A 14,033-nucleotide genomic window follows, 5' to 3' on the forward strand; every position below is an offset into this window, starting at 1 on the left:
AATTTTTATATAATGCTTATACTATTTATAACGCCTCTCCAACCCATAAATAGAAAGATAAAAATACTTCAACAAATTCAAACCTATACCTTTGAAATATTTTAACATTCCACCTGTGCTTTAGTTAAATTTTTCTATACATATTTTACTCCTTGAAATTGTAAAATAATCTTATACATTATTAAAAATAAAAATCATTAAAATTATTGAGTATCGAATTTTCATGGGGTAGGTATTATTCTCGAGGAGTTTTATCTTTTAATCTTATCGAGATATTAAGTAATTATAGGATATAATTTAAGTTCAATTTAACTGTATATAACATAAGTAATTCTCCTTATGAGATACCATATGAGATGCTTTCATTCTATGAGGCATGAGCACATACTTTTTCAAGCATTTGGACTCTGGTCAAAGTCAAAAAAATAAAACCCTAGAGGCAATACTTGACTCAAGGTTGGATTCTTAACAAATAGGTTAAATTTTGCTATTAATTCTTGTACTTTATAAAAGTTATAAATTTAATCCTTATACTTTAATTTAGTAATTTTTAATCTTTGTACTTTCAAATTTTAAATTTCCAATCCTCATCAAATGACAATTGTTAAATTAATTAAGTTAGCCTCTACTATTTCCAAAATCTAATGCACCAAATATATTATCATATGTGAAATGTCATGCCGTTTGATATTTTCACATTTTACTCACTAAAAATCCAGTTAATGAGTTAATGACGACAATTTTATTCAAGACGAAAATTTTAAAATTCAAAAGTATAAAAACTTAAGTGTGATTTAATTTGAGAATTTGGACCATATCAATTTGAGAATATAGACCATATCTATAACTCTACGCATAGTATAATAACGGAAATTGAATTTAAGCAAAAAATTTAAATGTTACCGTTCGGGTCAGGATTAAATTTTCAAAATTCAAAAAGTACAAGGACTAAATCTACAATTTTCACAAAGTATAAAGACTAATAACAAATTTAACCCAACAAATATGATCAATATATATAAATATATAGAATTATAGAATTGAATGATTAAACCATTGTTTTTGGAGAAAAAAATTTAAGGAGTTAAACCTCCATGAATCTGTCGACAAAATAATTCGAACAGTTTATACATTGTAACCAGCTGAAGAAGAAAGTAATTTGACTTCATCATCGCTTGGATCATTCATGGAGAGCTGCATATTTGGCCTGGAGTTGATTTTATTCCACTCGTTTTCAACGCGGAAGAAAATCCATTGGAATCGCCGGAATATCTCCAAGGCAGCAATGGTGAACACCGTAAGGTAGTTATTACGGAGATGAGCCGACAGTTTGTATGTCCACGTGCATCGTAGGATCAAGTTGCTTCCGATCACCCAAAAGTATACCTGCAAATTCCACAAGCATGAGTAGGGATGAGAATGGATCAAGACGGACGACTCTGACCTGACCTTCGAGTATTTTTACACGATATCCAAACCAAACTCAAATTTAATTCGAGTTTTAGAAGCCAAACCGAAACCGAAAAATGAATATATCTCCTCAACCCTGGACCATTCCATTCTGAAATATCCTGGGTTAGGGCAGGATAGATGCAAGTTTGTAGTGCCAATAATTTGAACCTATGTTATTTAAACTCGGGGCAAATGTTAGATACAAACATACTCGATTTGAATTTCAGATACAGATGTGCGTTTGACATGAATATGGTCAAACTTTTTCTATATATTTGGAAATCCTACAAGATCATATCCCCATACCCATGTGCTAGATACGAGTTCCGGACAAAAATGAAGACTCGAAGCAAGATAAGTTATAAAAAAATTGCTCTGAGTTTAGTGCTTTTAACGGTGTAGTAATAACTTACCCATGTTCGTCCATGTAAAAGGTGCGAGTAGAGATGTGATTTATTGAACTTGAACATACGAGCGAAGCTGCTAGCAAGAAAAGAAAAATGTTGATAACCAAATCAATAAGGTGACTTTACGATTAAGCAAATCTATGTTGTTCTGATTCTTCATTTTTCTTCAAGTATCCATATCCAACACTAGTATATTCAGTCATAACGAGAAACACTTGAAGTATACAAAAAAAACTTTAAAATATTGAAGATACTCCTCTCAGATACATATTCATACTCAACATTCACAACGAAAATCAAGTAACATAGAGATTATGAAAATCTAAAGAGTATTTTACATACCTGAAATCCCAATCTCGTGCTACGTCCCAATAAAAAGAGTACAATGAGTTCAAAACACTTGAAAGAAGCCAGAGTGGGCGATAAAAATTAGTCCAGCTTTCGGGTAAGACATGGTATTTAAGGGCAGAAAGGAAAATCACAGGTACTGCTGTCGAATATTTTAACGCTATACACAAGAAAATGAAGATATTATGATACTGAAGCAACAAAACCGACTTTAATACACCACTACAAAAGGATAGCTTGAATGGCATTTTATCTGCTTTCCTTGGGGAGTTATACTTTCAATTTTCTAGAAGAGCCCATTCGGACCCCATGTCTGATGCACATCCAGACATAGGTATTGGTATATGACCTCCTAAGAACCTTCTGAATATATGGGAAAACTTCTAAAAAGAAGGTTAAAAATATCAGCATCTAACACATACCCGTATCTGATACTCAAAACTCAAATATAAGTGACATAGATTTCATTAAACATTAGGAGAGAAACTGAAACCTAGGATAATGCTTGTACAAATTTCTGAGCTGAGAACACAGTACGCAAACTCGACATAATATTCATTTAACAAGTTGAAGATGTCATGATTCCGGTTTACATAACTATGTTAGCAAAATGAAGGAAACAGAACTTGTCAAGGTTGAAAGAACTCCCATGTTTGGCCTGGTGGCCAAGGGCTGTTCACACATAGAACCCACCTGGGTTCGAGCCTTTGGAGGAGCAAGTGGTATGCTTCTATTTGGGCAGCTCCCTTTGGACATAGTGTGTGTGTGCACGCGCGCATGTGTGTGGGTAAGTCCCTACTCTGTGTGAGTACTGAGTACTAACCCCCTAATTGTACAGTACCAAAAAAAACCTAGAAAGCATGAACATGGCTCAAGCCACAGTGTGCCAGTGTTGTATCCATTTCTGACATGGCTCAAACCTGGAGAACATAGTTATCACCAGAAGTTATTCAAGTGCATTAAACTCGTGTAGGCTTGACAGGTCCACAATTAACCCACTCGATACTTACTAAAAGAAAAACAAGTCAAAACCGAAAGTAAAATTGACATATGGAGGAAAGCTGGTGATGAAGACATTGGAAAGGTATCAAGAGACGTACCATTCAAAAGTGCTGATCTTTCACCGATATCCCTGTATTGTCGAAGACATTGGAAAAATCGGAAAAGATAAGGCAAAACGAGAACTAAAGGGATTGCAACAGAGTGACTGCCACAGACAGAATCAGCTTCAAACCATGCAATGGTGGCAACCTGCATGCATAAAAACATCTCTCAAGACGATAGAAGAAAACCATGGGAGTTAATCAAAGAGAACATACAAGTAAGAATACTACAATGATCATGTTTTCATTTCGAGAGTTCGATAACAAATTTTTCAGAAAGAAGGAAAAGGATAATTCAGGTTATTTCTGCACTTTATACCCATGCTTCATAAAACCAAAAGAAACCATGTACGATTCCGATTGGTCCCCATAAATCTCTAGGAACTAGTATGTCTTAGAACAATCAAATCCGTGCTCTATATTTCGGTTAGTTTCGTAAAAGGATGAGATTGAGACAAGAAGGCCAAACTTCAAGAAACTCACACAAAGATCTTTTTCAGTCAAATCAAAAGGTAGGTCAACCATGATTTTAAAGGCTCCAGTATATGTAACTTTTATCAATACAAATGAAGCATCATTAAAGTTCAAAACTGATATACAAACCTGTCGATGGACCATTCTACAGACGGACCGTTCTATATCAGAAAACACCTGCACAAAGTTTAAAACCATTAAATATCCAAAAGCAGAGTTACTATATATTTGCTACCATCCTCTGTATACAGTAACACCAGTCATGTGTCCCATTGAAAATTTATTAATTCATGCTTACAAGATAAGTCATTATATAGTTATATCCTATGTTGCTCTGACCCTTCATTTTTCTTGAAGTACCCACGTCCAGCACCCATTTCCGACGTTTATCCAAACATGGGTGTGTGGATATAATCCTCGACCATCCAAATACATGGAAATCATGGAAAAAGTTGAACACGTTCATGTTGAACACATACTCGTGTCAAGTCTGAGTAACACAGGTTATACCTAAAGCACTGATTAGATGAAGAGGCGATGCCAGGGGGCTGGCAGGGGCCTTGCTCCCCCCCCCCCCCCAAAATGAAAAATTTCAATTCAGTCCCTTTAGAAAGAATAAAATTACAAATTGATCTATGGTAAAATTGCACTGTGCCCTCCCCCCAAAATATTAAAAAATTATGTTTAGTCACTTCAAAAAAGATGGAATTATAAATTAATATATGATAAAATTACATTTTGATCTCAAAATTTTTTTAATTCGGTTCTAGCCCCCCCCCCAAAAAAAAAAAATTTCTAGCTTCGCCCCTGACCATACGGGAAAAAAAAATGAATGGAATGAAAAAAAATTTCAAAGGTGTGGTCATCATTTTATCAGAAAATACAACAACAATAACAACATATCAAGCCTTTAATCACTACAAGCAGGTCCACAGAATGTATCATATTGCATCATTGTACTCAAAATTTATGGGTTTACTTGTATCTTTCATAAGCTAAGAAAATTTATCAGAAAAGGCAATAAATTTATCAATTTCAAAAGACTGCTCAACACAGATTGATAAAATGACAATGAAAAAGTAATATCAGTAAAAACAGCCTGGCTCATACCTTTGCCATGGAGGTCAAAATATCAGCCAAGAAGAAGTCGGAAAAAGTTATCGCCTGGATTCACCATATCAACTTAATATTAAAATACAGCATATGCACATGGTGTCAAAGCAAGAAATAAACTATAAAAAAGAATGTGTCCCCATTTCAGTTGTGGTTTGGAGATGCATGGTCCAACATTAAGGTCAAGCATGGAGGATCTTTAGTTCATGATGTTCGTAAATATGCATCACTACATTACAATGAGGATATAGACTCTTAGGTACAAAGATTAACATAGTTCACACATAAAATTCGAGCAGTATCAGGTAATTCCACAAGATTAGGTCCAGCCAAAGATCGTTGCCCAAGTTAAAGTACAGGATTGGCCATGTAAAAGTTGATATACAGGCCTTTTTGCAGAGTTCTTGTAAGAATTTAAGTTGCAAACATGGAAATGGACACTAAAAAATGCCGTGATCCTTTTCTTTGAAGAAAAACCACGATGCAAAGATCAAGAAAACATCAAGAAAGATGAATCTTGATATGACTAATCACTTTCTTCCAAAAAGAGATACAACATAAACTTCATCACATTATTACTTGTTCAGTTTCTCAAAGTATTGACAAAGTAAATCTAATGTATAAGAAAATGCCATGAGAATGAACCGATCATTAAGTTATTGATAGTAGCAAAATTATCAAACACGTCCATAGAGATAACAATCAGACCTGTAATGGAAGAACTATTCGCCAAAGAGCCCTTAGCAAGTAGTATCGGGATGAAAAATAAAAAATGTCAAAAGGGAATATTAAAAGCATCACGACTGCAAAATATAGAAGCACCTGAAGTAGAAAACATGTAAAATTTAGTGATGATGGTAAAGGGAGTGGAAAGAAAGCAATATTGCAATTTACTTTTCATGCTGAAAATGTTAAAATTATAATCAACTCGTCATTCAAGCTGGGAATAAGTGCATATAAATAATAATAAAAAATTATTAAAATAATAAAAAAAGAAAAAAGAAAGGATGCATCTATTACACTGGTTGGGAGGCAGCCAATGATACTTCTCCATTAGAGTAGAGATAAAGATATGCTGTCATACTGGTTGGAACAATGATAGTCATCCATGTAGCGCACTGAAATTACAACAATCGTAGAGAGAGTTATTTTATTTGAGGAAAATTACCAAGCACTATTAGCAACAATTGCACCAGTAGACCATCGAGCTTTATGTAGATATTTCAAGATAAAAAAGAAAACTAAGAAAACAAAAGAAGAAAATGGAACAATTCCTTCAAAAGTTCAATGTTATATCCCTGATACACATTTACAAAGCTTGAAGCTAAAGATAACATTATAAATGGATCCCTCAAAATAATACATCAGCTACACAAACTTCAAACATATTGAAATCATACTAAAGAAAGTATAGGTTCCAGAGCAGGACGAAATTCAATCGAGTATTAGAAATAAATTGCAGCCATTGCCGGCCATATAGTATATCATTAGCTGAAGAACAAGACAAGAAACAAGGCAACCAAGTATAGTTTATCCATATAGTATATCATAATGAGCCATCGGTACATATTAGGCAACCTGATTAAAAGATCTGATTGGGGAATTCAATTACCTTCCATATTTCTCTATGAGTGAGATGGTTCTGATCGAGATCAAAAATTTTGGCATAATTGATATTAGACCGAGAAAAGACCCATAAATTGATTCCCCAAAGCCATACCATTGTAGTCTGTAATATCAAAACAAGAAGAATAATCTCTTAGAAGTCCTTAAACACACAACATAAAATTGCACTCATATCGAAAAAATTAGTATAACATAAATTTTTTTTTATATATCATAAAATTTTAACTAACCACCAGAAGAAGAGGATTATAATACAAAAATGCCTCATATAGAAATAGGTCCCGTAGGTCTGCACTCATTCTCATTACGGATTGCCATCCAGTCTGCAATATTTTGGCATACATGATGAGAACTTGTTATAACCATTATTAACATCAAATATGAACTGTATAGCTTGAAACAACTAGAATATAAAATAAGACTAACCTTCCCACAGATGAAACCCCAGAGTAAGAACAATAGTACCTGGATATCTAAATAGATTAGGATTCCAGAAGGTTGAGAAATAACTAAAAGATACAAGTTACAACTGAGGAATTCGTTTTTCTTTGAGGTTAACCACTTTATATTTATTAAAAGGAAGTAAATGGATAATAAACACAGCAACAATATCATTGAAAACAAACCTTGAATCTCCATAATAATGTAGGCGAAGGCACAATTGCAGCAGTAACCAATGGTATACTTGCATTCTTCGATCCATTTATCTCCAACGGATGCACGTAACTGTTCTCCACACCATTTCCCAATTCTGCACCTGACAGTTATTCTACAATATATTAGATCTAAGCAGCAAAACTAAATCAATAATAACCTTTAATTTCCAATGAAAATGTTCATATAGAGTTCTTGTACCTAGATCAGATACCACTGCTCTGCTACCGGACCTCCTTAAATGCGGACTATTGATAGGAGCAGCAACCTGACCTCCGAACATAGGTGTATGTAGAAGATGGTAAAGCTATTAAACCCACTCCAGCTACCCTAGTGTTCTGCCATAAATAATATTGAAACAGAAACATATAAAGAAGCATTACTTGAATAATCAATAGACACCTGCATGCCATTTAAGGATCTTAAATCTAAGTTTTAACTTCAACATTTCTTCCAAGAACAAGTTAACCATACATTCTTACAGTGAGCTGTTTAGTTAGTATAAATTGCGTATATTTAGGGAGGGACAGCCACGAAACCTCTCGAAAGGATTAGTCTCTAACTCTCTATGGAGAGTAAAACGGATACCTTGGTTCCAAATAAAAATTGGATATATTGTAATGCAGCAAAATATCAAATACATAAAAACAGACACAAACATCTATTCCTACAATTTTTCACTCAAAACTATTAGCCAACTCCGCAACAAGCATCAAAGCATATAATTCACATTCACATAATTAATAAATAGAATCTAAAAGGGAATCAATTAAAATGAAATCCATATATAAAGAAAATTTGCCTTACCTAATAGAAATTCCCTGCAATGAATGTACCTGTATAAAGGGAGTTCAAACGCAGCCCAAAATCAAAAAAGAAACAAAGCAAATGAAAAACCCAGAAATACCCAGTTCCTAAAAAGCAGGAAGAAATCTTCCCGTTTGTTTCTAGGGAAGATGTAAACTGGAAAAAAATTTCTCTAGGAAAGTTTTTTCTTTTTAGTTTCTCTTTTTTTTCAGCTTCAAAGAAAAAAATTATTACTATCAAATAATAATTACTTTGAATATTGTGCAAAGATTGAAATTTTGACTTTTCTCTTTTGGGATCTCAAAAAATCCCGAATCAGAAGCTGTGTTTGTTTTTGAGTGAATTACGAGGAGGAAATTGAAGCAAAAAAATGGGTAAATTTAAACGAAATATTGTTGTGAAAATTGTAAAAGAGCAATTGGTTCACTTTCATAAACGTGTTTCCTGGACCTGAAATTGTGAAAATCAGAAATGTTTTAATTAATTTCTATATATCTTTCTTTGTTTGTACCATTAATCCTTATTTATTTAGAAAATGAAAATATGTGCATGCATTTATTTATTATTAAATTATAAGTTAAAATTAGGTTAAAATATACTTTAAGTCCCTGTACTTTTCATGTATTTGAGATTTAAAGTTTTTTTTAATTTGAAAACTATAAGTTGAGTTATTAACTTCATTAAAAAATTTGTTAAATTCAAGATCATTACTTCATTTTTTTTATTGCATGGGTTCCAAGTAAGGTTTATTTATTTATTTATTTCAAAATGTTATGCCAATAAATTTAATAAAAAATTTTAACGGTGTCAATAATTAGATTCAATTTTGAAATCTAAAAAGTAATGAGACAAAATTCCTAGAAATAAAAGTAAATGGACTAAATTCTAAATATATAGAGAGTTTAAGGACTAAATTCAAAGTTCCTGCTCCATACACTTAAATTTAGTCACTCTACTTTTATTTTCAGAAATTTAATCTTATACGAGGTTATTTTCTTTTTAAATTCATCGACATGACATTTTGAAATTAAAAACAAAATTCTCACTTAATAGCTCTATAGCAAAAAATAATATTATACTAAATTTTAATTTAATAAAAAATTTAACTAATTAAACTTATTTTTAATCTAGAAAATAAAAAACGCTAAATTTGAAATATACCAAAGAATAAGAATACTTTAGCTTAAATTATATAAAAGAATGGTTCTGATTTAGGGAATTTGGAATACGACTTTCAAGTCATCGGCTCAACCATATGAATAGGATAACTCATTTAAAATATAAATTATTTATTAAATAAAGTAATTAGTTGATAAGAAAATACAATAAAATATTTCATCGATAAGCAAAATAAAAAATAGTGATTCAGGGTGGGTTTGGATGGGCGATTAGGTGCGGTGTGGTGCGTTTAGCTTACTTTTTGTCTCACGCTACAGTATCGCTACAGTATCTAATCTCACCGCCACCGCTGTTTTTACACTGACCGCAGATAAACACACCGACTATCCAAACTCACCCTCATTTACCGCGATTACAAGTTTTGAATTTATTTTAAGGCTAAACTCATTATTTAACTTTTGAAATTTTTTTTTTATTTTGTTACTTGAAATATAATTTTTGTATAGTTTTACCTTTAAAAGTTATATACATCCAATAAAAATGTGTTAGATGTGACGTTTTTATTGGCAAGTTTTTTATTTAGAGTATATTAGAACGAAAATGATAATTTAAATATTAAAATAAAAAAAATAAATATCAAAATAGAAATAATAAAATTTAATTCTAAGCTTTATATTAGTGATATAACTTTTTTTTAGGTGTTTTGCATTTAAAGTCACCAATCCTAACATCAATTTTCATACAAGTTACAAATATTTAGGGTGGGTTTGGATGGGCGATTAGGTGCGGTGCGGTGCGTTTAGCTTACTTTTTGTCTCACGCTATAGTATCGCTACAGTATCTAATCTCACCGCCACTGCTGTTTTTACACTGACCACAGGTAAACGCACCGCCCATCCAAACTCACGCTTAATTTACTCAATCCACGAGTCCGTTTCAAAAAACTTTTCCTTTTTAGTTTTGTTTGCTTTCGAAATAATTTGAAAGTAAGCAATAAACCCAGTTTATTTGAACTTGTTTTTAATTTTTATTTTTGGTGGTGAGTTTTGTTTCTCGATTTTATTAAGAGTTCATAAAGTGAAAATACCTCGAAAGATGTCTAGTAAGATGCACCGTATGTATTGCACATGACTGGTCTTAAACCCAAAAAAGTTCTCCGAGCTACCTTAGGAGGAAGTTTGAAATTGTATTTTAACACAAAGTTGCAAACTTCACCATAATCCCAAGTCTATATCAATTGAGTGAGTCAAATTGGTATTGGTCGAGATAATCAAGATCTGACCAATTCAGATTTCAGAATTTCTAATTTGTATTAAATTTGAATTGTTAACTTTTTATAGTCAAATAAAGTTAGAACAAATTTTAGTTTAAAAATAATATTGAAATATATTTAAATTGATCAAGTTAAGTTTTCGAGTTCGAATCAGATGGATCTATATAAATACCAACTTGTATCACTATTGCTTCTTTCTTCACGACATGAACACTAACAAGCATAATTGCTAAAAGAAATGGTACTTCATTCCTTTGTTATTTGAGCATCATGACCAAGTTTTAATTTGACATGCCTAGTATCTGCAGTTTCATGGTTACACACCGGATCAAAGTTACACGAACTCTTCATTTTTCCTACATTATTCATGTTCAACAACTGTATTCAACACATATCCGGACATGAATAATGGAATAAGCCTTCAAAAATAAAAATAAAATAAAATTTGAATATACTCACAGATTATGAAATCACAATGAAGATTGATATAGACACCCAGCAACCTCACAAACATCACCTACTCCACCATCGGATTCTCTGGCTCCAAAATCTTCACCCTCACCAAGAAAATCCCCACAATCAACTCCGAGCGGTCCTTCATCCCCCTTTTATGGACCTGCAACTGAATCTTCTCGAACTGCTCCTAGCAGCAGTCTTTCACCAATCACCACCATTGCCCTCATGAACAGAGAATAGTTTTCAACCACGTCTCACATTGGGGTTTCGACTTTTACCACGGGTGCTTTTGGCCATATGAATCTCTAAATATTCTCTTCTTTACAATAATCTCAATTTTATTTTCAGTTCCCTACTTTGTAATACTAAATAGTATGGCTTATTTGTGAAATGGGTTCATAGCAATATATATTTGGACACACATAACTAATGACAGCATAAAGCAACAAATAATGACAACATTGGTATATATTATAGTAAGGGAAAGCATTCCAAAACACATGAAACTGTAACTCATGGCAAGACTATGTATAAACCAGTGTTACAGCTCATGTATATATATTTTATTGTATTTTACATTTTGAGTAGCGGAAACCCATCAAAAGTTCCGGTTTTCGTGATAGAATATCCGGCTACTCGACAATCTCACATTCACACATAACATTATAACAATAGACCAAAGATCATGACAGCAATAAGTAAAACAAGCAACAATCATAAAGAGACTGGTGATAAGAATCAAATCATCAATCAACAAGCTTCATATTATGCGACTGGAGGGCGAAGAACGTGATCCTGTGATGTATCGACTGCAGCAGGTGGCATGAATTGCCACATGGCGAGACTTGGAAATCCGATGACAGGCATCAACTTGTTTCCAGCAGCTTGCCTTTGAGCAGCTAATGCAGCAGATATTGAAGGGGGCTGCGTCAAGAAGCCTGGCTGTGCACTCATGGCTTTGACTTGCTGCTCCAATTGCTCCTTGTCTGCTTTCAGCCTCTGCTTCTCGTCGCGAAGCTCGTTCTTCTCTTCCTGCAATGATTCACTTAGAAAATGCAAATCAATGACTATCATGCTCTTAGCATTTGATAATGGTAAATTAAATAAATTCTATCCGATTTTCAGTTTTCGAGAAACGAGCTTTTTACCTTCAGCTCTTTAATTTTTGCTTGCAACTCCTCATTAGAGTCTTTCAATCTTTGCGCTTCACTGCGTAACTGACGCACCATTCTTACAGCATCACTCAAAATAGCAACCTTATCTGCTTTCATTGGCCTTTCAGGCTCCAAAACGGCACCCAGTTCCAAGAACCTTGACAAATATTTAACCAACTCTGAAGTGAGAAACAACAGACCAAGAACATTGGACAACATCAGCAAAAGTACTATGGAGGTCTATATACAAAGTCAGATTGCATTTTGCCTTTTATTAAAAAATAACAAATTAATCTCTATACATTAGATAAAAAAATTTTCATTTATTCCGTGGTTAAAGAAATAACCAAACAGTTACACTTGACATGTTATGTATACCTTATACCGACATGCAAAATCAATTTTCACTAATAGAAATAGATGAAATTGTTAATAGAATGACCAGTTTACTATCTGATCTATTATATAATGATTAATTTGAGTAAAATAAACAAAAATGCAATCAAATTCCTAATACAAAAATTTCCATAGTAATTTTGCCAGAAGATCAAATACAAATAATTAAAAGGAAAAGAATGATCAATTCATGCCTATCATTCAATCTATCCCTCCGCAATTTCTCCCGCCATGCTTTCGATCCGGATCCACCGCATGATTCCGATTTCAACCTGTATAGATCATCATCATGTAGTTCAAAATTAAACAATAATCCTAATATAATAGAGTTCAAAGTCTACAGGAAACTGGAATTAACACCTTTTCCTAGAGACAACATCCTTCAAGCAATCTGAATCAGCAAAGGAGCAATCAACTGTAGCACTGAACAATCAAAAATAGCAGTGATATATCAAACGATGTCTTGTCATAAAAGGAATCTTATCGCTACTCATTCTCAGTGAAAAATCATTTAGTTAGAAATTTGAATCTTAAAAAAAAAAATACTATTCTTTCACAATATATCAACTATTTTTTTATAGCAACTTTTGAAATTATTGCTTCAATTTTTTTTTTAAAAGAGAGAGAGAGAGAGAGAAATCTATCGATCTTGAACCAATGAATTAAAAAAGGAAACAGTTTAACCCCAAAACTGCATCTAAAAAAAACTGAAAGAAACTTGCCGCCATAACTAATCCCTTAACGATTTCAGTATTTTCTAGTTAACTTTCTCCGCAACCAAACGGAAAATTTTCAAACCTGACATTAGAGGGAGCATTGAGAGTAGATTGACAAGGCCATGCGAAGGCGGCAGCTGGAGGCGGGAAATCAGGTATGCCATAATCAAGGAGCCAGTTGGAGTTTTCAGAGGGGTCCAATTCCATGGAATGTATTTCTTTTTCCGTGCCAAAAAGAAAACTAAATTTGAATGCCAAATTTATATGGGATTTTTTTTAAAAAAAAAAGTAAGGTCCAATTCTATTATTAGTCCCTATATTATCATAAGTTATGAATTTAACCACTATACTTTAATTTGGTTGTTTTTAATTTATATACTTTTTGCATTGGACAATTTTAATTCCTATACTTTTCGAATTTCAATTTTTCAATATTGATTCAAATGGTAGCGATTAAATTTGCTTGATTAAATTCATTATTAGTTTTGTACTATAAGTAAAGTTGAAGATTTAATCAATATTTTTCGATTGAAACGATTTTAGTCTCTAGATTTTCGAATTTCAGAAATTCAGTATTGATGGAAACCATAACTATTCAATTCATTAACTACCTTTTGTGATTAATATGTGAAAATAACAAGTCGACGTGACATTTACACGTGGTAATATGTTTGTCATATCAAATTTTAAAAATAATAGAATTGATGAATTTAACAGCTATTGTTCGATAAACAATAAAACTTTAAAATTGAAAGTACAAAAATTAAAAGTGAACAATTTAAAGTATAAGGTTTAAATCCACAACTTACGTATAATATAGGGACTATATCAATAGTTAACCTTTTAAGGATTATGTTTTTCTCAGTTTTGATGTTGGAAGGGATGGAAATTCAAGCAAATAATAAAAAAACGAAAGCGTTGAGTTGAATATGACT

The 14,033-nt window shown here is 32.6% G+C and overlaps 2 protein-coding genes across 4 annotated transcripts; both read right to left on the bottom strand.

The window, feature by feature from the left end:
• Positions 1 to 1,006: 1,006 nt before the first annotated feature.
• On the bottom strand, positions 1,007 to 8,464 carry LOC105773936 (uncharacterized). Of its 3 annotated transcripts, XM_012596166.1 has the most exons (15): positions 8,236 to 8,464; positions 7,985 to 8,013; positions 7,379 to 7,515; positions 7,150 to 7,280; positions 6,950 to 6,988; positions 6,754 to 6,846; positions 6,510 to 6,626; positions 5,920 to 6,015; positions 5,606 to 5,719; positions 4,895 to 4,948; positions 3,914 to 3,961; positions 3,308 to 3,458; positions 2,202 to 2,367; positions 1,866 to 1,935; positions 1,007 to 1,386 (listed from the first exon to the last, which is right to left on the bottom strand). In XM_012596166.1, exons 3-15 carry the CDS (start codon positions 7,458 to 7,460, stop codon positions 1,126 to 1,128), a joined length of 1,422 nt encoding a protein of 473 aa, XP_012451620.1. In that variant the 5' UTR covers positions 7,461 to 7,515; positions 7,985 to 8,013; positions 8,236 to 8,464; the 3' UTR covers positions 1,007 to 1,125. The 3 variants fall into 3 exon arrangements, with proteins under 3 accessions (XP_012451620.1, XP_012451636.1, XP_012451664.1); XM_012596182.2 differs by having other exon boundaries at positions 1,866 to 1,932; positions 7,985 to 8,462; XM_012596210.2 differs by lacking the exons at positions 7,985 to 8,013; positions 8,236 to 8,464 and having other exon boundaries at positions 7,150 to 7,292; positions 7,379 to 7,512.
• A 2,818-nt stretch (positions 8,465 to 11,282) lies between these two features.
• On the bottom strand, positions 11,283 to 13,323 carry LOC105773984 (transcription factor ILR3). The gene is made up of 5 exons (XM_012596257.2): positions 13,181 to 13,323; positions 12,743 to 12,805; positions 12,577 to 12,654; positions 11,981 to 12,143; positions 11,283 to 11,864 (listed from the first exon to the last, which is right to left on the bottom strand). Exons 1-5 carry the CDS (start codon positions 13,303 to 13,305, stop codon positions 11,598 to 11,600), a joined length of 696 nt encoding a protein of 231 aa, XP_012451711.1. The 5' UTR covers positions 13,306 to 13,323; the 3' UTR covers positions 11,283 to 11,597.
• Positions 13,324 to 14,033: the final 710 nt, after the last annotated feature.

Source organism: Gossypium raimondii, chromosome 1, assembly GCF_025698545.1.
Source record: "Gossypium raimondii isolate GPD5lz chromosome 1, ASM2569854v1, whole genome shotgun sequence".
NCBI classification, from domain to species: Eukaryota; Viridiplantae; Streptophyta; class Magnoliopsida; order Malvales; family Malvaceae; genus Gossypium; species Gossypium raimondii.

Coding starts and splice junctions, on each gene's coding strand:
- LOC105773936 (XM_012596166.1), bottom strand. CDS start 7,460: ATGTTCGGAGGTCAGGTTGCTGCTCCTATCAATAGTCCGCATTTAAGG. Junction 7,281..7,378: donor AGCAGTGGTATCTGATCTAG/GTACAAGAACTC, acceptor AATAACTGTCAG/GTGCAGAATTGGGAAATGGT. Junction 6,847..6,949: donor GGGGTTTCATCTGTGGGAAG/GTTAGTCTTATT, acceptor AAAATATTGCAG/ACTGGATGGCAATCCGTAAT.
- LOC105773984 (XM_012596257.2), bottom strand. CDS start 13,305: ATGGAATTGGACCCCTCTGAAAACTCCAACTGGCTCCTTGATTATGGC. Junction 12,144..12,576: donor AGGGATAGATTGAATGATAG/GCATGAATTGAT, acceptor ATATTTGTCAAG/GTTCTTGGAACTGGGTGCCG. Junction 11,865..11,980: donor CAAAAATTAAAGAGCTGAAG/GTAAAAAGCTCG, acceptor GAATCATTGCAG/GAAGAGAAGAACGAGCTTCG.